At 34.2% G+C, this 26,671-nt stretch overlaps 2 protein-coding genes across 2 annotated transcripts in view; one reads left to right on the forward strand and one right to left on the reverse strand.

Annotated features, from left to right (window-relative positions):
• LOC148944116 (uncharacterized) overlaps positions 1-9,248 on the reverse strand; it is a 30,577-nt gene extending 21,329 nt beyond the window's left edge. The window contains exons 1-2 of the mRNA XM_089100830.1: positions 8,894-9,248; positions 187-283 (exon numbers count right to left, since the gene is read on the reverse strand). Of these exons, the coding sequence (XP_088956956.1) occupies positions 187-283; positions 8,894-9,173 (377 nt within the window). The 5' untranslated portion in view covers positions 9,174-9,248. The remainder of the gene's footprint in view (positions 1-186; positions 284-8,893) is intronic.
• Positions 9,249-9,478: 230 nt separating this feature from the next.
• LOC148944117 (uncharacterized) lies at positions 9,479-24,745 on the forward strand. The gene is made up of 5 exons (XM_089100225.1): positions 9,479-10,371; positions 13,513-13,633; positions 14,281-14,412; positions 17,144-17,668; positions 24,137-24,745. Exons 1-5 carry the CDS (start codon positions 9,684-9,686, stop codon positions 24,294-24,296), a joined length of 1,626 nt encoding a protein of 541 aa, XP_088956351.1. The 5' UTR covers positions 9,479-9,683; the 3' UTR covers positions 24,297-24,745.
• Positions 24,746-26,671: the final 1,926 nt, after the last annotated feature.

Here is a 26,671-nt window from a genome sequence, read left to right on the forward strand (position 1 = left end):
AATTAAATATACTTTTCAGATCAGTACCATTACCTTAAATCACAGCTTGAGTGAGTGAAGCCTTTTAATAAATACTAGACTTTCAGTTCATATGCAACCTATACGAACACACCATTATTTAGTAAAAGCAATGGATTTTTAGATATAACTTCAATGCATTACAAAAGAACAATAGATTTAAAATACCTGTCCTGTTCATTGCGTCGGTTATTCCTCTCCTCGCGCTCTCTGTCACCAAATCTTGGACCAGTGCCTCTGCCTCTCCCTCTGGGTGGTCGGTTTTCTGAAAAAGGAGATGATTCATGAAAAAATGCCCCAAGATTGATCCAAAAAATACAGGAAATTAATTCCCTCTGTGAGTGATCCAGCTCCCCCCCTCACAGAAAAATTTTTTTTTGTCTAATTTTGATCCTCCCATTTAAGGCCTTTAAACATCTAGAGAATGTGCCATATTAAGTAATCACTCCTCAGGCCTTCAATGAAGATGTCTGATATACTACCATAAATTTTCCTTTTATAAAAAAAACGTTTATTTACAATCACAATATAATCAGCAGATAAAGAAAATTTAAGCAGCAGGAGCACTAAAATTGATATATTTTAGACAATATATATATATATATATATATATATATATATATATATATATATATATATATATATATATATATATATATATATATATATAAAATCCTCCAGATTTTGTAATCACTCCTCCAGCTTAATTTGGAGACATCAGATAAGCTACTATAGATCTTCTTTTCCTTTGTTTTCTGAAAACACAATATGCCACCACTTAAAATGTGATCTAAAAACTTACACCTACAACTGCTAAAACTTACTTATTGCATGAAATGTATCTTAATTAATTTTTCTCAGCTTAGGTAAAGGGTGTTTTGGAGTAGCCTTTGATGGGAGGTGGGGCAGGGGGGTAGTTAAATCCAGAATTTTATTGACAACCAAAATCTGTTTTACAGAGAATGTAGATAGATGTTGGACTTAGGCTCATCCAATATCTGCTGATCAGGTAATGCAAATGTCAGTTTTGTTGATAAAGCTTATACATCTTACTTGTCTGACCCAAAGCTTTTCTTCTGATTCTGTTTTTTGCACTGCAAAAATACTAAAATCATGATCATAACCAGTAGCTTACTATCATTAAATAGAATAATTTAAAGAGAAAACAAAAAGGACAACAAAACAGGGCTTCAGCAACCTTGTTGTCCCCAAGAGAACCAGAAATCAATAACACACTCGAAGTCGCACATCATTCTGGAAAGACCCTTTTCCAGAAGTTTGTTTAGGCCATCTTAACTAGAAACTTTACTTTACTAGTACCCAGGTAAAGGATGTTAGATGCTTGACCAACTTTCTTTTTATAATTTAACTTCACCAACATAGATTTTGATTTATTCCCAGTCTAAGTCACTCAGCCATCTTAATACTAATTTTCAGAACTATCTTTTCACCCTGAACTATCAATCTCTCCTCTCAAAAATTCATGTTACTAAAAGTTCACCTTGCCAATCAAATGGCCTGCATAATCCAAGTCTAGGATATTTTTACCATCCCATATGATACTGTATTCTCATGCAGCTTTTGACATCATCATCCTTACAATTAAGTCCATCAGAATAATCCATATCAACAGGGATAATATACCACACTGCCACCTGATTCACATTGAACCATCTGATTTCCCAGACCTTACCTTCTAATTCCACACTGAACCATCCACTGATCTCACATATCTTAGCTACAACAATAATAAATAATAATAATTTATTTTTAACCCACATCATTTACAAAAATGATAATTATTAAAAAATATGACAATATTATTCTTATATGTGATAACTCTTTAGGTGATGTCACTTTAACATACTTGTCTGGCATATCAGAGGAGAGTAAGACCTTAAAGACCTTAAGAGTGAGACTAAACTTTTCTATCAGCTGAATCCCACTGCTTTTGATAATTTATCCAACTGACAACTAACTAGGCCTGAAAATTATCATCTCAAAATATTAATCAACAAGTGGAAGTTTGGTTCATTCTCACATCCCCTTCCAAAATAATACAATTCTTCTCTTAAAACCTTACTTGAGGCATCTCTTAAGCTAACTAATATTATCATACTAAGCAATTTGATTCCTATAGAAATCAAGCATATGCCCAACCTCATTTTTATCACCTTTCTTAGAAAAGCTTAATTCAAGTTTTCCTGAAATCCTTGGACATCTGTTTTTATTAAAATGATATTCATGATCTTCAGCAACTTGTCTTTAGTTTAGAGCCACCATATTTCAAACATTTATTTACCACACTATCACCACCTGAGACCTGTTGAACTGTTGTATCCTCATGATTGCAGCAACAGCTGTAACCTAGTAAAGAACATACAAAAACATAACATTTCTAGCTGATTCAGGAATGATCATTATTGTTTCAATTAATAGTATAGTAAAATGTTGTTTTGAGAGCAAACTTACATGAATAATGAGCCTATAATCCCTTGAAAATAATATAGGATCAAAACAGTAAGTACACAATTAGAATTACCATTGTTGAAAACCATACATAGCAAAATGTCACCTTAAAAATCACAGTTCTATAATCTTGCATATAATATCCTAGTACTTTCTACTCAGATTATTGTTTATGCCTCACCAAAAGTGTTATTTTGTAGCTCACAGACTATCATTTTTTGTGGCAAAGGTTAAAAGCAGTGACTCTTCAGATAGAACAAATTACTTTTTTATGCTCATTTTTATGGTTTTATTCATATTTTTTGCAATTCATCCCTAGCCCCAAACCCCCTAACGGTCTTATATAGCCCTATAGATCATAGATTATTGTTAAAACCGTTTTTGGTAAATTTATATTTCTCATATAATTTAGCAAGGAGGGAAGTGAATATATCACTTGATGCCTTTTTTATTCTTTCCCCAAATTTATTAATTACTTCAGGGGCAAATTCCATTTTTAGACCTTAATGAGGCCACAAAAGGTAGGTATTACCTTGTCTCATGGTTTTTGGAATGATATAAAGTTAAAAACTAACTATGTATAAAATTAGATTTTAAATGAGCCCTTAAACAACTCTATGATGTTTCAGTGCACTGCTTGAAAAAAAGGTACTTATCTGTTAGCCAGTACACACTCCAGAATTTGGATATACATGTACAGGGTTGAAACAGCTAAAATACTAGGGAGATAGACAGGATACATATAATTCGGGCTGTATATTTGCACATTAGGGGGGGGGGGGCGGTGTAAGTACAGCAGCGCTGCATGCAAAATGTAACCTAACCAAAATACCAACTAAATATTTATTAAAATATAGCTACAATGTAGGTTTCCACTTAGCCAAAGCTAATTGTCTCCATATACAAACCAGTTATTGTCTGACTTTACAGATCCAAATTCTCAAATGTGTGCGGGCTAACAGATGAGTACCAGAAAAAAGAAAAAGACAACTGAAAAAAAGAAGATCAGTGTTACCCAACCAAAAATGTGATCTTGCTTGTTGTTCAAGGTGGGGACTGTAAGTTTCCTGTATATGGTTTTCAGCAAAGGTGATTCCAATTAGTTCACTTTTTATTTTACTGTGATGTCTTTCTCAAGATGGGTTTCAGGGTCTTTAAAAATTCCTGCAAATTGTTTTCAAAATAACCTTATGGTAAATTGTGTGATCAACTCACTAATGAAATAGCTAAGAAAAAGACAAACCTTTTAAGTTTGAATTTTATCTTGAATTGAAATGTAACATTATGTTTGCATCAGAACTTTACCAACACCCCCCCACTTCCTAATGTGCAAATGTACACCCTGAATTTCACATATATAATAAATTTTTAATTATTTGGACGAACTTGTGAATCAATTTGAAGAAAAGAGTAATTTACATAGAATCCAGTGCATAGCCTATATACAACTCAGGGTAGCCTATGTATTGCATTTTAGAGGGTGGGGCAGTTGTAAAGTTCTTTTCTGATGCAAATGAGCATCTCTTTCTTAGCTACCTCATTAGTGAATTAATTGAAAATTTTACCAAAATAACATTTTACTATTGAGTCTAATGGAAAAAATGACAAGGGTAAGAATAACAGGTCTTCAGAAGAAGACATGCTAGAAGAAAAATGGAGGCATTTTTAGACTGCTAATTTTATGCTCATTTTCATGGTTTTGTTTGTATTTTTAAAAATTCATCCCCAGCCCCTCTCTAATGGTCTCTAAACCCTTGGGCTATGTAAAAAAATAATAATAATAACAACATGGCTAATTGATGAAAACTGATTAAAAACATGAAAATGGGAAAAAAAGAAAGAAATATGATTTATTGATACTTGGTACATATTATAATTAAGATTTCTATCATTTTTAGGGGCTAGCCTAGTTCATTTAGGCTATATAGCCTGGGGATAAATGAGATCTTTGGAGGGGTTATGGGGATGAATTGTCAAAATGCAAACCAAAATACAGAAATTAGCATAAAATTAACAATATAAAAATGTTTCTTTGTTCTAGCATGTTTATTTCTAAAGAGCTGCTTTTCTTAACAATTACAAAAAAAATATTACCCTTCCTAAATTAGCTACAAATGGCAATTTTGTCTCACTTGACAGTTTTATAGTGACACATTCTTGAATGCACCTGACTAGGGTCTCAAAAAGAAATTTGCCCCAGAAGCAAATATATTTGAAAAGAGAAAAGAAATTAGGCTAAGTTATGTATTCACTTTCTGCCTAGGCTAAATAAATTAGCCTATAAGATAGAGTAGGCTATAAATTTAACCTTGTTTTCTGTCAAAAGATGTAAGATGTTAGTGCATTGATTTGTTAAAATGAAAACAGGGCTAATCTTGTGTTTTTAAACTGAAACCTTGCTCAGACAAACAGCAAAGTGAGACTGCAGATACCTTGTTCCAACAAGAGGTGGACTGGGCCTATGATGTACCACTATATTCAAATAGCCTAACAGAGAAATAGATAATTATTTAGAATCTGGTAAAGATGCAAGAAGAACTGCATACAGAATCTCAAAGATCCTAACAAAAAACAAGTTTCCACTGCCTAGTGAAGTTAAATAAAAAAGAAAAGTTTTCAACTGAAAGTAAGGAGCAACATTAGCAAATCAAACAGTTTGTGGTAATGAACTGTAAGTAAGGAGCAACCCAGCTCAATAGTAACCAAAACTCTAAAAAATGGAATTTGATACCAGTAGATACATCAGAAGAATCAGATTTGTATGCTAATTTCAAATTTCAAAAATTTTGAGTTTCATCAAATTTAGTCTAACCCATCACAAGTTATGAACCTGAAAAAATTTGCCTTATTTTTGAAGAAAGGGGGAAACACCCCTTAAAAGTGATAGAATCTTAATGAAAATCAAACCATCAGATTCAGCATAACAGAAAACCCCTAATGTAGATGTTTCAAGCTCCTATCTGCAAAAATGTGGAATTTTGCCAGAAGAAAGCTCATGGATGCATGTTTTTTTTCAGGGGTCATCATATTGATCCAGTAGTCCTAGAATATTGTGAGAGGGCTCATTTGAACAGAAATTAAAAGTTCTAGTGCCCTTTTTAAGTGACCAAAAAAAGGTCACTTACATGGGAGATGTTTCCTTGGGGAAGGGACATTTCTATGAAGGAGGCACTGGATTTCCCAGCATTTATTTAAAAAAAACAATCTGAAATTAAATAAAAAACAAGTTTTTCAACTGAAAGTAAGAAGCAACATTAAAGCTTAAAACAAACAGAAATTATTATGTATATAAGGGGGTTTGCCCCCTAGTCAATACCTTCCTCTTTATGCTGGAGTTTTTTTTTAAGTACTTTCAAAAGAGCTATATATTTTAATTAAACAGCCTTTGTGATTCAAACAAAATTCAGACTTATAGCATAAATAGCAAGGTATTTACTAGGGGGTGAACCTCTCATATACATAGTAAATTTTAATACATAATTGTTTTTTGGAGGTTAAAGGGGCAAAAAAGTGTACCTAGGCAGGGGTTACATATTTAATATATGCTAAGCTTTACCCCCACCCTCTCCTCCCAAATGTGCAAATATATAGCCCAAATTTGTTCATAAACTATTTTATTTTCATCTTATTTTGTTTTATTTCACTAGCATTAACAAAATTTCACTTCTTGTGTGTTTACTGGATTCTAAATAGCCTAAGTACCAAGAAAATATGTTATTAAAGCTATATTTAGGACCACCAAGAGGTAGCATAGGATCCTCAGAGAAGTGACTATGGTATTAGAAATGAGCATAAAATAACAATTCTAATGGTTGCTTAGCCTACTACTTCTAGGCTAGGGTAAAAGACCTCTTTTTGGGAAGGACCACCCCTATTTTATAGATAAGGTTTATAGTAACAGACTAATCAGATAGACAAAAAAACATACCACTAGCATCAGAATTTCATCCTGAGTCCAAATATAACATTCATTTCTGTTGCAAATTATTTTCAAAATTACTTATAAGCTTCTTTAAGTTTCTTCAATTTTACTCCCAACTCCCCTAATGTGCAAATATATACTTTGGTAAATTTTTACCAAATCACATTAGGCCTATTGACTTATGAATAAAGTGAATATACCACTTGATGCCTTTTTTATGCTCCTTTCAAATACAATAATCATTTTTGTCAGAAATGAATTTTACCCCCACCCCTATATACCAATTCAGGGTAGGCTATATATTTGCACATTAGGGGGTGGGGTAAAGTTTAAAATTACCTCCAATTTACATCAGAAATAAAAATTTACCCCCCCTAATGTGCAAATATATACCCTGAATTGCTATAGGCCTACATAGGGGTGGGGTAAAATTCATTCCCAACAAAAATGATTATAACCTTAAGGTATATTAACCTTATTTGTAAGTCAATAATATGATTTGGTAAAAAATTACCTATACTTTACCACCAACCCCCCTAATGTGCAAATATATAGCCCAAATTATATATTTCAAATGCATTCTCCTGCCTGTCACTGTTGTTCTAGTTCTTGTTTTGTCACAGTTGATGAATTTACAGGTACATGGGTTGAAACAAGAGAGAATTTGTGACAGAAATGAGTGTTATATTTGGACTCAGGATGAAATCCTGATACCAGTGGTATGTTTTTTTTATCTATCCTATTTTACTAGAGCATGATGCAATATGAGGGTAGTAACAAGAGTCCTGTCTTCAAATTTTCACCAGTAATTTGTAAACATAAATTAAAAATGTGGTCTCTGCTCCAACAAGCAATTGAAAAAAAAAATTATAGCCTATTTATTATTTGCAATTTATAGAATAAATGTTTAGAATCAGAAGAAAATCAGCTTTCTATTAATATGTGAATAAAACTAAAACACTAAAAGGATATAGGCCTATGAGTAGCTAAAGACTGGAACTTATTACCCGAAGAAGTAGTGTCAGCACCAACTCTAAACAGCTTCAAAAACTGTCTAGACAAGCATCTACAGAAAGAAGTGTTTATCCATAATACATAGGCTAGCATACAAAAGTGACTTTGTGCACTAGGCTCACTATGTTGAGAAAGATTAGAGAGCACCACAACAGGATATGATATCCTAGTAAGAGGCACTGTTCCTGTAAGTTTAGTTTATATACATCAAAACAGGATAACTGGCTTTTCCAAAATGAAGTCCTTGTAGGTAAGTCAACAAACTAGGCTATTAATTTTAAGTGTTTGATCTTAAGTAATATTAGCCTAATAGGCCTAGGCTAATAGCCTAACCATGTTGATGTGTAGCTGAGATATTTAGCTTTTCATTGCTATATACAATTCTTCTCAATTCCTTTTTTGTGACAAGATATGAGGGTTTAAGTTACTAGTTTTTTACCCTAGGGTAAGACACCCAGCAGTCGGCCACCCGCCTATTCTTGGACAGAATCTTTTATACTATTTTAATAACCAATTTACGATGAGCTGTTTGTATGTCCAAGTTTAGGCAGAATTGTCACTTGTTAGTAAATTCAAAAATAGGAGGCGCTGTACAAGTGAAACTATTTGAATTAGTAACCTACTTGTTCAGAAATTCTTCAGAAATTTTTTGATACTAAAATTAAGTTTCTAGGTGGTATAATACAGTAATTAGAGTAGTTTAAATGTCAAAAAGTTTTCAAAGTGATTAAAGTGTCTGACTACTGTGTGTCTTACCCTACTTGTTTTGCAAGTTCCCTTCAGAAGTTGCCAACTACTAGCCTAGGGTACCTCTTTTTGGGAAAGACCACTTTTCTTTGGCATTCCGGAAAAATAGCAATGGGTTTTTGGACCACCCCTTTTAGCTACAACATGAAGCAATGTGAGGGCAGTAACAAGAACCCCGCCTTCTTAGTCCAATTTCAACCAATGATTTGTCAGCATCTGTTTTGAAAAGCAATTGAAAAGAAAAATTATATTTAAATATTTGTGATTTATAGAATAAATATCAAGCAATAAAAGTTACATTTCTAGAATCAGAAGAAAATCAGCTTTCTGCCAATATGTGAATAAAACTGAAACAATAAAAGGATATATACATCAAAATAGGATAATTGGTATTCCCAAAAATAGGTCCCTGCCGGTAAGTCAATAGACTAATATTTTCAAGTGGTTGATCTTAAATAATCTGAATAATAACCATATTGATGCATATCTTAGACTTTTAGCTATTCATTAATGTACCCAATCCTTCTCAATTCCTCTTTGGTAACAAGATGTGAGGGTTTTAATTTTACACCATTTCGCTCAATTGGATACTGGTTTTTTACCCTATATAGCCTATACTATTTTCAAAACTATTCAACACTCATTATACAATTGTTATTCCGACTAACATCAACATAGTAAAACCAAACCTAAATAAGAGATAACATGTGGTTATTTACTCACCCTGACCAGCTGGGGCTCCTTGTCTCTCAAACTTTTCAGTGGGTTTTACATCAGCTCTTTTATTCTGAACTTCACTGATTGTTTTACCAGTTGCAGTCTGGATTTTACCTTGAGCCTTCTGCTCAACAGGCTTGGCTTTCACATCTTTCTTTTCTACTTTTTTCACTTCTGATTTCTTATCTTTTTCTTGAGCTTTTAAAGCTTCCAAAGGATCTGCTTCTCCTTCGCCTATAAATAAAGCGTATCTATTTGTGATTCCCACACCGTATGAGGCTTCCATGGCCTCGACTTCGTTTCCTTAAAAAGGATGTATTTGGATAATTTGGGCTTCTTCAAGCCGTTCCACAATTTGCTCATTCAAAAATGGCCGTTGACAATATTTTTCTTCTTAAAAAAACTTCAAAGTTTGGATTTGCTTGATATATTTTTTAAAACTCAAAATCAAAGACTTTCGTCTCTTTAATTTAAAAATATTTTTAACATTTATTTTAATAATTATTTTATCAAGTTAATAGTTGTACCCTAAATATTGCTTTTTAGCGCAGAACATTTAATTTAAAAATTTCGCGGCATTGACTTTAAAAGTCATTCATGTCTCTTTAAAACCTGTTTGTTCACTTTAACCGCGTAATCGTCAAAAGGCTTCATTTCAGAAACATTAAATTATCTTAAAATCTGTGTAAAGATTCTTAATCAAGTTATAAAAACAAGGCGATTTCATGAGCTTCTAGCTGTCTGTTTTGAATAAAGCCCAACTTAATCAAAGATAGCCTAACTAAATTTGCATGTGATGGATCAAAGTAGACAAGAAGAATCAAATTATGCTTATGGCAAAAATAATGGTATTTATACATCTCCTAACTCCAGAGGCAGAATGCTCCCAAATATTAGAAGCCTCTTCCATAGAACAAGAAGTGTAATTCCTCGTTCTCTAGTGCTTGATTCTAACTCAGAGCCTAGTGCAGAGCTGCTAATATATGAAGACAGAAGGAATAAAGCTGAAAATCATACAATTGAAATTAACTGTGGCCCCATCACAAATCAAATTGATAAAAACAGCATTAGGCCTATGAAAGAAGAAGTGGGATATGCAGACTATCATGAACAGTTAAGGTGTAGTACTTTAGAACCATTTCAAGATAACTTGCATTACTTTCAGACTAATTATGATGAGGATAACAAATTTTCTATGAAAGAAAATGCTGACCCAAGGAATTCCCTCATATTTATAGAAGGCACAGTTAATTTGTATGAACAGTCTTCTCAAGAACCAGTCTGGAAAGCACCAGCAGTGAAGAAACTTGTTCAAGAATCAGTTAATATAAAAGCCAAAAGGGGAAGACCAAGAGCTGATTTGATCAATATTTTAATGCAGACAGGATCTGCAGAGTCAAATTCTAATGCTATAAAATGCCCCATTTGCAGCAGGATATTTCCTAGGGAAAAATCACTCCAAGCACATAAAAGAACCCATACAGGTAAGAAGTTTTAGACCTAGTTAAATGAAACCTCAAAATTTTAATTTATTTGCTAAATAGCCTAGACTACTGGTTTAGGCTATGCCTTAGCTCAAGGTTGTAAGAATTCAGAAAAGTATGTTATAAATTAGAAAAAAACAAGACCTTAATCAGACTGGAATCATAGGCTAGGAATTGTTTTTATAATTTAGAGTCATAGAAAAGCAGACTCAGTGTGAAAATAAAAGAAAATCTGTGTTAAAAAAAGGTAGGGCCTATTATATGGCAGACCTGTTCCTATAAGACAACTAGGCCTAAATCTTAGAAAAAGGGAAAGGAGTAAGCTATGATGTTGTAAACAACTCTGTAGGCTATGGGATAATTTTAGCTCATTGAGTTCATTCATGAATGTTTCAATCTCCTAACACAGACCTAGTTCTTTTTCAAGATAGAAAAGAACCTCATCTACATTTTTACTGTTTAGCCTAATGGATGTTCCATGGTTTAGGAATCTTTCAAATTTGGCTGAATAAGCTTGCAAAATAAGACAAAAAAACTTAAACAAACAAGTTTGCTTTATTCTGCTTGTTGCCCAGTTTTCACCTTGATTTAAAGTTGTACTTTTGGAAATTAACTTGAAATGTGCTTGCCAAACCAGCCAATGGCAAAGAAAACCTTAGGCTTAAAATTGTTTTAAATCTACAACATTGAAAATATGCTTTAAATGGGCTTTCAAAACTGGGTAAGGATCTGCCAATACAAGGCACATCATTTAATCAGGTCTGTTCAATTCTGCAATTTTGAAAATAACCTTAGAATAGACTTGCTAATAACAGTGAAAAATTAAATTAACAAATAATAACAATAATAAATTAGAATGCAAATTGAATCCTTGGTTTACCTTGATTTTAGCAAGCTGGCTGAAATCAAGTGCAGGCTGGGTCCTATTGCAATGGGTACTATTAATTATCTGTTACCTTGTCAACACTGATTCAATTTGATTCTGTGTATTGGTATACTTCTGTGTACTTTTTAAGTCCTACTTTACAGCATATTAGTAATTATCATTACCTTAAATCACAGCTTGGAGCAAGTTAAGGATTTTTTTCCTTGTTATATTTGATGATGTTTTTCTACAGGGATGATTTTTTGTTCTGGTTGCTTATTACTTCCTGGTTGAGGATTCAGCTACTAAAAAAAATTGAGAATTTGTCTTAACTCCAAATAAAAGATTTAAATTTGGCTTAGAAACTAGATCACAGCCTGGGAACTGATTTTTCAAGGACTACAGTCCATAAAAATGTTCTAAAGCTAAGCTTGAAGTAAGTTTTACTGTCCAAAATAAATACTAATTTCCAAAGACAACTTAAGCATTTTCCATGAGAGCCATAAAAAAAGGAAAATGGCAGAAATAGAAGCTTGAAAATACCTTCCTATGCCCTATTAAGGGCTATAGATGCACTCCTGAAAGTTTCAGTAAGTTTTCTGATTAACACAATATTGAGAAAGCTAGGAAAGGGGCATATCTCTAGAATCATAATTTTATCCTGAATTCAAGTATTCATTCATTTGCAACAGAAGAGAACTTTAAACCAAAGTGACAGTAGTGAACTTGGTTTGCTAAAATATAAAGCATGTTTGGTCCAATTAAACATAAGTACACAACAAAAGATTATTTCAATAAAGTAAATTTATTTTCAGAAAGTACATACTTTACTCTATTTTTTGACATAGTTACCAAGTTTTTTGAAACACTTATCATCATACCTCTCAACTATTTTTAAAGTGAGGTCTTTATAAGAACTTGCCACCAGCTCCAATAACCAAGAGTTCACTGCTGTTTTATGTTGTTGTCATCTTTTTAACGGTTGCCACTGAGGTGACAACCAGTTGAACTGGAGATGAAACATGGGTTTCATATATCACACCCAAATCAAGGCAACAGAACATGGAATGGAAACACACATACTCCCCCTGAAAGGCCAAACATCCTCTTTCCCAGCACAAAATCATGGTGTCAGTGTTTGGGAATAGTCATGGTGTTTTCTTGGTCAACTTCATGCAACAGGGGAACCACTATCAATGCAGAAGCATACTGCCTAACCCTCAGACAGCTCTGCAGAGTTATTACAGTTTTGGCTGGGAAGTTTTAGATCATCCACAATACAGTCCTGATCTTGCACCAAGTGATTACCATCTATTTCTACACCTCAAGAAATACCTCAGTGGCTAACATTACAATGATTATGACAATGTAAAAACAGAAGCAAATTCCTGGTTAGCAGAACAGGTGACAAGCTTTTATACAGAGTTTACTTTAAAATTAGTTGAGAGGTATGATAAGTGTTACAACAAACTTGGCAACTATGCTGTTAAATAGAGTAAAGTATGTACTTTTTGAAAATAAATTTAATTTTTTTTAAATAATCATTTGTTGTGTATTTATGACCAAACAGACTTTAACTAAAAAACAAACCTTGTATATAAGGCTTCTGTTATCCCTTTTTCTCCTCATTTAGTTTGGGGTGATGCATTATTTCGGCATGGGTAGTGAACAATGGAGAGGGCCATGGCATGCAAATTAGTTCACTAATTCATGTAACATTTCTTAATTGAAAATATTTTAAATATTTGTTGCACCCACAGCAAGGGCCTACAAAGGATTTTTGTTGGGGATGAGGCCAAAAAACTTTAAAAACTTGTCAAAAAAATTTTATGTGGATTTTTCTTATGTTTTTATGCTTTGTACAATTTTTTTTTCAGGGGGGGGAGTCCCATGGAGACAGCCCTGACCCACCAAGTACCTTGCTTAAGAAAGTTTGTATGGGATAAAATAGAGCAATTGCTAAAAAATATATTTGAACTTAATCCAAAAAATTTTCAGTAAAACTAGTTGAAACTTCTGATATTCAAGAGCTAAATATTCAATTTTTATTTGTTTATTCAATTTTCAACCCAGTCAATTTATAAAGGTAGAAAATTGCTATCATATCTTTGTTGTGTCAAATAACTTTGATTCTTGAAAAATGCCTTGCTTATAATTTTGGATATTTGTCTCTTGTCTGTGAAAAACTGATTTTGCCACCTCAACCTCTCAGTTAAATTGCTTCCTGACCTTTTAGATTACTTCTGTGTTTTATCTATTGGTATTATGTTTTGTAGGCGAAAAGCCCTATGTTTGTGATTATCCAAAATGTGGCAGATCTTTTAAACAAAGTGGTCAGCTGAAAACTCACCAACGGTTGCATACTGGTGAAAAACCATTTGTCTGCAATGTGGAAGGGTAAGTTATTCTTGCTTATTTCTGTCCTTCTCTCTTGCTCTCTTCTGTGAATGAGATATTATGTGCAAATCAAGTTTAACAATGTTTGGAAATTCAGCCATTAGAATTAAGATAGATTTCAAGGCTTCTAAAGAGGAATTTAATTTCTGCACTTGGTATTTTCACTGCAGACTAAGAGAAAGATTGGCAAATCCATTACTCCCCCTCCCCTCCTCCTCCTCTAATAAAACAACTTTATTTTGGGTTTTTTCTGAACTTGGACTTTTTAGTATGTTTATGAAGTTGAATGTACAAAAGAAAATGTCATCTGTGCTTCAGGCCAATAACTTTTGAAGTAAGTGGGTTAGTGATTTACCTATGTTTGCTATTATTGATACCAATGTCTTGTACTTAGCATAAAACATAATGCTAAAAAAATGGCAGTGACCATAGTATTGGATTTATGCATAGGCTTTATTACTTCTTTGGTTACTTTTACTTAACTTAGACTCCTTACTAATTTTCAATATTCAACCTTGTTGGCAAAAAGATTGAATCTACTCTACAGGATATTCCGACCATGGGAAAAATCTTTTGATATTCCTGAGCTAAAAAAAAAAGGATTTAGATTCGCCCCTTGGTGTATTCATACCCTCATTATCTTTAAGGTGTGGTGTCCGATTTACTCATGCCAACAGACATTGTTCTGATCATATCTATGCTGGGGTACATCGAAGTGAGGAAACAATGACTATATCTATTAAACCAGAAACAGAAGAAGTGGCTGAGTGGTTAGAAAGGCAAGTTTCTCTCTCTCTTCTTTCTCTCTTTCTTTCTTTCTTTCTCTCTCTCTCTCTCTCTCTCTCTTGCTCTCTGCATCTCTCTCTTTCTTAATCACCATTAGGAGTTCCGGTTGTTCTTTTGCCATACAGGGGCAATGCTTTGCACCTCTTTAACAAATGTCCTGAGGATTACAAAAAAAATGCGTTTTTCTAAATGCTGCGCCTGGAGATAAGTGTACCCCTCTCCCCCTTTGTCCGCCTAGTTACAGGGGTGGATCCCTGGGGTGGGGCGGCAAGCCCCTCTCAAGATTTTTCTGCTGCCCTATTCGTTTTTTTCTCTTTTTACCTTTTTTTAAATAAATTTGTCAATTTGTTCAATTATTGGTGCCCTTGTCATATTGGCGTCTTCTCCCTTCCCCCAGCATTTTGCTCTAGATCCGCCTTTGCCTAGTTATGCCACTGGCATCCCTTATCCCTGTTTCTCTCCCTTTCCTTGTCTCTAAATCTGTCTATCGCTTACTCCTTAGATCCGTAGTGAAGGAGGAGAAATCTCCCTTTAAAAATAAACATAATTGAATTGAATTTATTTTAAACCCATCATAAACACAGAAATTGATGGAAAAAACAGCAGAAAAGAGAAAAAAACATACACTTAATGGTACAGACAAAGCAAATACACATCAATCAAAGTGACGAGAGTAGAGGTAGCCAAGGATGGCTGCTACCCTCCAACTTAGCACAATACTTATCAAGCAACTGATTAACTGCAGAAAATGAATCAGTTACTGCATATCGCCGGATCAGGTACGAATTACTCGTTCTCAGTGGAACTTGCAGCAGAAACTTCAAATATCTGAAGAAAATTCTATGGATTTTAAATTTATCTTCTTTACGCAGAAGTTTCCAAAATGGTGTTATATATAATATATGTGGCTGCGCGACAGCATTGTAAATTATAGCCAGTGAAAACCTATTACGATTTCTCTTCGGGCCCCATTCGCAGTTCTAATTTTACGCTCTATATGTGTGATGATTAGCGAACGGGTAGATGACAGTGTGTCTCCGATGGGCAGTCCCAAGTATACTAGTGACTTTACAGGCTCAATAGACAGAGATCCTAGTTGAATGTGAGGTAGAACAGATTTATTCCAATTAAACAGCATTACTTCCGATTTTGATACATTAAAACTAAGGCCAATATCACCATACTGAGATGACAGGATATCAAAATTACTTTCTAGGGATGCTATTTGCCGAGAAAAATTCGAGGTGTCATCAACAAAAGCAACTATGGTCACATCTATTCCTCTTAGAATACAGCTTGTAGTGACTTTGGACTGCGCCTCGGAAATACTATTATTGAACAAATCTGGTGAAGAAATCGCACCCTGTTTTATACCTTTTTTTACAGGGATTTTCCTTGTGGATTCTGCATTAGGAATGCGTAAACACACATTTAGTTGGCGATACAGATCATAAAGAGGTCGAACAATAGCTGGGTCGACACCATTTTTCCGTAATTCTAACATTATCTGTGCATGTATGCCCGAGTCAAATGCGCGCGTGCGTCGTATTCGCCAATAGCCAGCGATTCATTAGAAATCTGCGCATCTAACAGAACATTTGCTACAACATTTAACGCGTGAGCGCATCCCATTCCTGACTGGAAACGAAACTGGTGGGGAGGGGCCTTGCAACACTTCCTAATGTCACCTATTATTAACAATTCAAAAAGCTTGCAAAAAACAGAGGAAATAGTTATCTGTCTATAAGACGAAGGTTCTGTTGCGGGTTTTCCCTTTTTCAGTACAGGCGTTATGGATCCTAAGCTAAATAAATCTGGTACAACACCATGCGTCATAATAATCTGGTAAGCAGTTGCAAGATGATCATATAAAAGGGGACTACCATTCAATAGATGATGTGCACATATTTTATCAGCACCACTTGACGATTTTTTGTTTAATTTTTTTCAAAATTCCAGGGTTTGACTACTGTTGACAACAAAATAATTTAACTCTTTAGTAAGGAGGGGACTTAGTTGCTCTCAAAACATTTGGTTTTTCGACTCATCTGGGGCTGCAAATTCCCCACTAAAATAATGAACCCATACTTTCTCACCAATCTCACTGGCATTCGGATTATTGTACTCAGCAGGCTTTGCACGCAGATTCCAAATCAGATTAGGATTATCCATGATTTTCGACACAGGTTCATGTTATAAAGCACTACGATGTCTACGCAGTTCTTTTGCAAATTTCCGTCTAGTAAAAATACGAATTTGATTGACTGCAAGACTTTTAGGCATTTTACATTTATGCCGACTCTGCAGCCGAAACATTGTCACAACCTTAATATGAGCTAACTCAGAGTTTAGAACCTATCCTTGTGCTCGAGAGATGTGGTGCAACTCAAAACTTGGAACAACTGGGCGTTTAGCTATTTTTAACGTGTGGACATATTTAGGCAAAATAAAGGTCCAATTGCAGTCTTATTTCAATATCAGGTAAGTCACCATTCTACTGGAGCAGATGAAATGGAACCTTAATTTTTCCGAGGATTTCGGCACACTTTTGTTGGAATACAGGGCGGGAGACCTTTTTCCAGTCACTCACGAGCTTCGATTTAGGTTTCGGCGGGTAAGTATTCACAGTACATGGGATCTGTGAATCTGTGAATATAATCTCTTTGGCTCGTTTCTTATTTTGAAAATATTTTAGTATAGTTGTTAATTGCATTTTCATTTCAGGTATAAAATAAAACAGTTGGAACGAATGCCCAAAAACTTACAGGAAAGTAAAAACTTGCAGGAAAGTCGATCTAGAAAGCGAGTGTTGCCTAGTGGTTCGGACCAGGAAAACATTGATTCTAAAAGAATAGTAAAAGCTCCAAAACTTGGGCCCAATTATACTTCCAGTCCTTTAGCTGTACGAGTGAATGAAACATCTAATTTACATTATAACCAGTTTCTTGACCCTTTCAAGCATAAAGAAATGAATATTGACTCTGGTTTTGTTTCACAAACCAATGACCTGGATCTTTTGGATACATCAAGGCTCTCAATTGGATCTTTAGATATGACACCCTTAAATATAACCATTAATGATTCTATGTTTGATGATAGAAATTTACTATCCCCTATTATTGGGCTTGGTGGAACTGACTCATGTGCAACATCAACACCAATTGCTTTGAAGAAAAGATGGCTTAAGGAAGTGAATTCTGAACAGGATTCTGCTATGGACTTGTCCAGTCATAAGAATGACAGCAGCAGGTTTGTTGTTTAAATTATTTGTTAGTTTTTGTTAAAAAAAATAAATTATAATTAGTTCACAATAATTGATCATACGAATGACAGCAACAGGTTTGTTGTTTAAATTATTTGTTATTTTTGTTTAAAAAATTAAATTATAATTAATTCATAAACATTAATTATACAATAATAATTAACTTATTTAATTAATTGTAATTAATTAAATTAAATAGTAATTATAATATTTAGTTGTTTAAATGAAATTGTTCAATTATTTCAGTGCCTTTAAAATATTGAGAGAAGGTCTAGCAAAGATCTTTTACTACTAGATTCAAAATGTTTATGGAATTACATTACCAAAACTGAGATAAGTCAGGCTTCCTATGTATGGCAAGTACAATTAGTAAAATATTAAAAATTTTGCATGAAAGAAAAAAAATGTTGGATATTGTTCAAAGTACCAAGGGCAGTGAAAATAAAATCTGATTTATACAACCATCTAGATATTTATTTTAAAAATTAGGCATTTATCTTAAGAAATTAGAAAAAATTTAAAAAGTTAGTTTTTGGTGGAAAAGACATTCATATGGAACTATCTAGTTTTGGTAATAACAGGTGCCAAAAAAAAAAGAAAAAAAGCCAAACAGCTTAAGAATGTGTAGCTTTCCTTTAACGATGTAGTTGTCTTTAGTAATCAATAGATAGTTAAGTGTTTAAGTTTTTATGGACAAAAGGCCTTGTCAAATTTAACTATTTAGCATTACTTATCTATATCCATGTCTCAACGTTGCAGCTTTGGCGTAAATGTGCTACAGTCCTACAAACATTCAAAAAAATTTTAACAAAAAAATGAAAAATCTAGAAAATCTTGGGTTTTAGGTATGAATAGACCTAAGATGGGTCTAGGGGAAGGGGTGGCGAGCAGATGCCCCCTAGATTTTTTCCTAGATTTGGATTTAGATATAGGCTCTTTTGGGGCTTTAAAGCTATGCAGTCCCCCCCCCCCCCCGGCTGAATGACGCTGCCTTATATTTGTATTAATTTTAACAACTTTTTACACAAAATAAGTTTTACAAAGAAAAGTAAAGAGCTCCATTAAGCAAAAATGGATAGAAATAAAGTCAAATAATCTTCCAAGCATAGAACTACCACAAATCACTATCTTCAAATAAATGAAACTCAAAACGAACAGAAATTAGAATAAAAAGCCGAGTCAAAATCAAAACGAGCAAAAATTAACATTATGGTACTAGGGCTTACAACCCCCATGCTTTCTCAAGACCAGAACATAATTTAGGCTTTACTGGAAAAAAAATGACCGTGGATTGTCAGTTGAGTTTACCTATACTGATATTTATTCCTTAAAGTCTTAAATTTTTTCTATTTATTTGAGTAAAAACAACTGAAAACATTTAAACGTATTTGCTTTCAGTAAAGTGCTAATTATGCTCTGGTCTTGAGACGGCATGGGGGTTATCAGCCCTACTAATGTTAATTTTTGCTCGTTTCGAGTTTGACTCGGATATTTATTCTAATTTCTGTTTGTCTTGAGTTTCATTTGTTTATTGATAGTGATTTGTGGTAGTTTTACGCTTAGACAATTACTTGACTTCATTTCTGCCAATTTTTGGCTTAATGGAACTCTTTACTTTTCTTTGAAAAATTTGTTTTGCGGAAAGCTTTTTTAAATTAAATTCTGTTCGTTTTTATTGGCATAGTCATTTTCGTGAAAAAACAAATTTATATCGTTTCGTTTTTTTTCTATAAGAATCCACAGTTTGGCTTGCTATTTGTATGTTTTAGCAATGACACAAATAGTATTTTTTTAATTTGATTTTATATCTCCTCAAGTTGACCTGAAAACATAAGACTTAATATTATTCCCAAAAGATTCTATCATAGCATTTTGATAACCTGGATAACTTACACTCTATGTATTTATTTAAATGGTAAGAGCAGAAGTAGTAATAGTAGTAGCCCCAAAAGCTTCAACTTAATACCCCCAGTCGTTGTCGATATATTGCTGAAGTGTCTTATTTTCAACCCCAATTCGTTTTTATTTAGTTTTAAATCAGCATTTACTTTAAACCATAATTGGCCAATTTCGTAATTTGGGGGGGCTGACATGCCCAATATCCCTAAAGACATAGTTGCTGGACCATTCTACTATGCTGAACAAAATAGTTGTCTCAAAATTTTGATCAGATGTGTTTGGGAAATAAATCGGCCTGAGAGACGGGCTGATTGCCCTCCAATCTCTTTTTACTCTTAGAAAGGACACTAGAACTTTTTATTTTGAATCGAATTACCTTCTTTAAATATTTCAATGGAATTTTCTAGCTATTATAGAGTGATGCTGCCCATGATATTGCTTATACGTCTTTTTGAAAACCTGCATACACACAGTTTTTTTTCGCTCAATTGGAACTCCCTCTAAACGCTTCATAAATGCTCCATCTTAATACCCTTAGTGTCATTAGTTACAGTAATTTTAGCTGTGGTATTAATAGTATACACATAGTACCTTCTGGCTAGGTCAAAATCCCCCACAACTTACTCTTAAAGTTCTAACTTAATAATATAAGCTGTTCTTGAGATATTGCTTTGTCACCTTTTTGAAAGTCGACACCTCATAGTTTGTTTTGAATTAGTTCAACGTCCGCCTAAATATTTCTTATATTGGATTACCGAAGACATTGTTATATTATCTTTGGACCTGTGGTTACAAAATGGCTATCTCACAATTTCGGTCGAATGTGTTAGGGAAAAAGAGGATATCAGGGAGGGGGGGGGGCTGTTTTCTTTCCATCACGCTTGACTCTTAAAATAGAACTAGAGCTATGTATTTTCAATGAAATGAACCTCCTCTAAAGTTCACAATACCACCCCTTCATAAAAACCTTACATGCCCCCTGGGTATAACTTACAACACTTACCCTATACTCTGGGGGGTTGTGTCAAACCCAAAGACCATGTTATGAGATCTTGAACTATTTTTGAACAAATGGCTATCTCAAAATTTCTATCGGATGTATTTGGAGAAAATATGTCGTGGGGGGTATTGCTACCCTCCGATAAATTTGATTCTTAAAAGTAACACTTAAACTTCCGATTTACAATCGAATGAGGCCCCTACAAAGTTTTTACAACCATCCTTTCCATAAAAACCTTATATACCCTTGGGGCATAGCTTACAACCCTTGCCCTGAGTAGTGTGGAAGGGGTAATAACTATCTCGAAATTTTGATTGGACGTGTTTGGGGAAATGATGGGCTTGGGGGGGGATGGTTGCCCTCCATTTACTTTTGAATTGAAGAGGGCACTAGCCCTTTTAATTTCCAACCGAATGAGCCCTTTTCGAAGTTTCTACAGCAACAAAAGACCATCTTAACATTTCTATCAGATGCGTTTTGGGAAAACACGACGTATGTGTGAGGGGGGAGGGTATTTGCCCTCTGATCATTTTGACTTTTAAAAAGAGCATTATAACTTCTCATCAAAAAAAAACCTTATATGCCCCCAGGGCGTAACTTACAACCCTTGCCCTGAGGACCATGGGGGGTCATCCTCAAAGACAAAATTTCTGGATCTTTCAACTATGCTGAACAAAATGGCTATCTCAAAAATTCTGATTGGATGTGTTCTGGGAAATGATTGGTGTAGGGTGGGGGTGGTTGACCTCCAATCACTTTTGACTTTTTATATCGCCAGTAGAACTTCTGATTACCAATCAAATGCGCCCCCTCCGAGGTCACAAGCATCAAAAACAAGAAGAACGATAGGGAGTTCTTTTCGTAAGACAGTGGAATTCTAATTTGAATGAATATTTCGGCCCTATGTCCAAGGGCTGTCCTCAGCAAAACATAAATATATAAAAGAAAAGAGATTTACAACAAAACAACAAATGATCGTTAAAATTAAAATGAAATTTTTAAAACAGTCCCAGCATCCTTACTTCAGCGAAGTTCAACCAGGACTGATAAATAAAGTGACGTGAAGCAAGGCAAGTCATTGAAATAAAAGAAGAATAATTAAAAACACGTTTTTATAGCTAATCTTGCCTTTTTGGCAGCTAATCTCAAAGGTCTTTTTGTAACTGGTTCTGTGTTAATGTCTACTTTTTTTTTTTTTTTTTTGTAAGATCGTTCTAATTGAATTTGTGTATAGACGATTTAGTGAATATTCCCCCAAATCCCTATTCAAGGAAATATTATTATTAATCTTAAGTCTGGTTTCAATTTCTTCTCGAACTACCTGCTTTATGCCTAGGTCATTGCTAATAAGGCGGGTTCTCTATTGTTCTTCTTGTTTTTGATGTTTGTGATGGAAAGGCAGTGGGGTCTTCATAGCTATTTACCCCTCCGATGCTTATACGACCACCCTCAAAGTCATAATTTCCGGACCTTTAAACTACGCTGACCAAAATGGCTATCTCAAAATTTTGATTGGATTTGTTCTGGGAAGTGATTGACGTGGGGGAGGGGGGGCTGGTTGCCCTCCATGAGCCCTTTTTGAAACTTGCCATCTGCTTCGTTTAATATTATGCCTTCTTAGAGCAGCTTAAATAACTTAATATGTCAGTTGATAAGACCAACTCTGGTGTTCTTGGCTAGAATTTTAAGCTGAAACTTGCCATCTCCTTCATTTAATGTTATGCCTTTTCAGAGCAGCTTAAATACTTAAAACGTCGGTTGATAAGACCAACTCTGGTGTGCTCTGCTACAATTTTAAGCTGAAACTTGCCATATGCATCGTTTAATATTATGCCCTTTTAGAGCAGCTTAAATAACTTAAATCGTCGGTTGATAAGATGAGCTCTGGTGTGCTCTGCTAGAATTTTAAGCTGAAACTTGCCATCTGCCTCGTTCAGTATTATGCCTTTTTAGAACCGTTCAAATAACTAAAAACGTCGGTTGGTAAGACCAATTCTGGTGTGCTCTGCTACAATTTTAAGCTGGAACGTGCCATCTGCTTCGTTTAACATTTTGCCTTTTTAGAGCAGCTTAAATAACTTAAAATGTCTGTTGATAAGACCAACTCTGGTGTTCTCGGCTAGAATTTTAAGCCGAAACTTGCCATCTGCTTCATTTAATGTTATGCCTTTTCAGAGCAGCTTAAATACTTAAAACGTCGGTTGATAAGACCAACTCTGGTGTGCTCTGCTAGAATTTTAAGCTGAAACTTGCCATCTGCTTCGTTTAATGTTGTGCCTTTTCAGAGCAGCTTAAATAACTTAAAACATCGGTTGATAAGACCAACTCTGGTGTGCTCTGCTTGAATTTTAAGCTGAAAATCGCCATCTGCTTCGTTTAATATTATGCCTTTTTAGAGCAGCTTAAATAACTCAAAACGATGGTTGATAAGACCAACTCTGGTGTGCTCTGCTAGAATTTTAAGCTGAAACTTGCCATCTGCTTCTTTTAATATTATGCCTTTTTAGAGCAGCTTAAATAACTTAAACTGTTGGTTGATAAGACCAACTCTGGTGTTCTCTGCTAGAATTTTTAGCTGAAACTTGCCATCTGCTTTGTTTAGTATTATGCCTCTTTAGAGCAGCTTAAATAACTTAAAACGTCGGTTGGTAAGACCAACTCTGGTGTGCTCTGCTACAATTTTAAGCTGAGACTTGCCATCTGCTTCGTTTAATATTATGCCTTTTTAGAGCAGCTTAAATAACTTAAAACGTCGGTTGAGCTCTCGTGTGATCTGCTAGAATTTTAAGCTGAAACTTGCCATCTGCTTCGTTTAATGTTATGCCCTTTCAAAGCAGCTAAAGTAATTTAAAACGTTGGTTGAAAGTTCCATTGCTGATGTAGTTTTCAAGCTCTAGTAAGACATACTCCTCCTACTTTATCAGTATTCTTCCCAAAATTGTAATCGGCCTGATCGGGCAGATTATAGCCATTTCCGTATCTTTATGTATCTCTACAGTTTACGAGGAATAGTTCCCGTAATATAATAATGCAATATACATGCATGAATTCAGAAATGAAGGGGTACACCCTATCTAAAATATCCAGATTCTGAATATGTTTTTCATAGTTCTAAATATTTTTCATATGATTGGGCTTCTTTTTTTTAGCTCCACTACTCTCAGTGACGTTAACTTTTAACAAAAATTTGCTTTAAACCTTAGACGTTACTTTATTATTATTATTATTATTAAATAACAGCCAAACTGGAGACACTTCAAACTACCATATACTTCAGAAAACCATTCAATGAAAAATTGTCTTTCCCATAATAAAAGGCGTACTTCCACCACATGAAGCCCTGTTTGTGGTGGTCTTAATAGTGGCCTGTCATGTCTCCCATATTAAAAGGAGAAACCCTTTTTTTTTCTCAAAAAGAAGAATAGTAAAAAATAATAATACATTAAAAAAACTAGTGAACTTAATTCAGGCAGTCTTTTTGAATTTCTTTTTTGTGCCATTCCCTCTGAAGTAATTGATTTTCAAATGGCTCAGTTCTCGTTTTCTTTTATTATAGACCTTCTGTGCTAATGGTTGCCAAAAAGGGATTGGTTACATCAGTTGATGAAAGCTTATCAGAGAATGATGTTGACGGTGCTCTAGCTTTGATGCAGCTAGCCTCTTCGCCTGAACGGTTTGGCAGAACTCCATTTTCAAATTTTTCGAACCAATTGTGAATTACTCGTCTCAAATTTTGTTTTTTGATTTTTAGGACATTTACTCTAGTGACATCCTAGAAAGATCATATTAATATTAATATTTTGATATATTAATAGATACATTAATATTTTATGTTTTATACTATATGAGCAGTGTTTTATTCTTGTGTCATTGCAAAATTTAGGATCTAGCATAGAATGTCTTATTACTGATTTCTTAGAAATTTTTGAAAAATATCAGAATAGCAATTTTAGATCAGCATATCCATATTCAGTATATTGTTTGTCATTCTGAAAATTCTCTAGGTATCAAGCATCAATGTATCGTTAGCTCATTTAATCCAGAACTGAATTAGGTCGTTTTTATGGATGTTTTAAATCAAACTCGTTTTCCAAAAATTTTCCATACAGCTAAAAAAAATATTTATTTTTGACAAGAAGTAGTTTTTCCAAAAGTGGATGCTAGACACAGGGCCGTACCCACGATTTTTTTTGGGGGGAGGGGGGGGGGTGTTCAAACTCTAGAAACTAAGTGATCATATGGTTATATCTAACTTTAAAAAAATAATACAGAAAACTTTGCTGAATAATTAAAAAAAAATAAAACGTGGAAAATCATAACAAATGCCTGGGGATTATGTAAAAGAACTTTGAATACAGCTTAAAATGCTCTAGAATCATATGATTTGATCATTGAGCCAAAACTTTTGTTTGTCAGTTCATCTGCTAAAAATGGTTTTGCCAAATCTGTTTTTCTAAAAATTCGAGAAAAACGAGTTTGAAAGTTTTGACATTTGTATCTCAGAATCGGCTGTAGCTAGGGCGATGACGTCTTATAGCAATGTCGATAAGACCAATCGAATTTTTCTTTTTCACAAGATGGTGTTTCTGAATCTGTTTTGCCAAATTTGTATCTCAGAATCGGCTGTATCTAGAGCGCTGCCATCTCATGGCAATGTCCATTAGACCCTTCGAAAGAGAATTTTTTTACACAACATAACGTTTGTAACTCAGTTTCGACAAAAAACTGTTTTTTGGGCAAAACCGCTGTCAGCAGACGAGTTCAACCAAAATAGTGTGTAATATTTTTTCGTAGGTAGGATTTATGTATGGTTTATAAGTTTTGTTGCGCTTTTATATTGAGTGATGCTATTTCAAATGTGCAAACTCTTTGAAGTTAAATATTGTACATGACAACGCTGGTGCACACGAATCTGGAATTTAGGGAAAGAGAATGATAAGTTTTTTAGAAGGGAGGGTGGATGGGTTTGCTGCATCAAAAAAAAAATTTATATGTGCCACTTTTCCTGAGGATGCCTTTAGATCTAACTTAGCCCCCGTCTGCCCCCTTATGTGTAATCCAAGGATATTTGTTTTGTCTTTGGTTACCCCTTTTTTGTTTTTATTAAGAGTGTTTCTAGTTCTTTAAATTAAATCAAAATGCTAGTAGCATGACCTAATCCATTTGAGTCAAATAGTGTCCCACAAATTGGTGTTTGTGGGAGAGAGGGTATGTTCAAAGAGAGATCTTGCTATGGATGGTTGAGTTACAATTTTTTTTGAATTAATGAATATAGAATTTGTCGGGGTATTTTCAACTGAATGTGGAAAATGACTATATATGGGGAAGTATTGACAAGCATTTGAGCGTTGAGCAAGCGTAATTTGAGGATAATTTTATACCCCTAGACTTGCCTCTTGCACTCTTGCCTCTTGAAGGTACTTTGCCTCTTGAAGACTTGCACTCTTGCCTCTGGAAGACTTGCCTCTTGAAGGTACTTTTTTGTCTGATTTCAATGAAGTCAGAGCATTTTTGGGTTTATCAAATCAGGACTGAAAAATAAAGAAAAAAATGATAAGGTCCAGTCTCCTTAAGATCCAATAGGCTGGGGGAGGGGGGGGTACGCTGAATCACTATGCATCTTCTTCCGTGTGATACAACATTGATATGTGTTGTGTCCAAGTTTTGATTTATTTTCTGATGTCGTGTATTTTTTTAAGGTGTTTTTTCTTCTGTCATGTTTAGTTTATAGTTTGTATTGCGAAGACCAAAACTAGCTTTAGAACAATTTTTCATTTTGTATGCAGGTTCATATCTCTAAGATTTGTAAATTAAAATTTTACTAAGTTGTTTGCGAAACCAAAATATGAACGTTATATAATTAGTTGGACCCGGTTTTTCCTTTTTCTTTGGATTAAAAACTTTGTCCAGCTAAGGAATCACTGAGAATTATGAAGTAAGGAATCACTGAATATCATAAGCAATTTATAGAATACTTTGGCGTGTATTTATTGTAAGATTAAACAGAAAAAAATATAAGAAAGATAAAGTGTCTATTTACAAACTAGACTTTAGCCAAGCTCTAACAAAGAACGGTAAATTTTGTCGAGCG

This window comes from Artemia sp. Qi Xiang Cuo, chromosome 14 (assembly GCF_049724085.1).
Source record: "Artemia sp. Qi Xiang Cuo chromosome 14, ASM4972408v1, whole genome shotgun sequence".
Taxonomy (NCBI): Eukaryota; Metazoa; Arthropoda; class Branchiopoda; order Anostraca; family Artemiidae; genus Artemia; species Artemia sp. Qi Xiang Cuo.

Coding starts and splice junctions, on each gene's coding strand:
- LOC148944117 (XM_089100225.1), top strand. CDS start 9,684: ATGGATCAAAGTAGACAAGAAGAATCAAATTATGCTTATGGCAAAAAT. Junction 10,372..13,512: donor ACATAAAAGAACCCATACAG/GTAAGAAGTTTT, acceptor TATGTTTTGTAG/GCGAAAAGCCCTATGTTTGT. Junction 13,634..14,280: donor TTTGTCTGCAATGTGGAAGG/GTAAGTTATTCT, acceptor ATTATCTTTAAG/GTGTGGTGTCCGATTTACTC.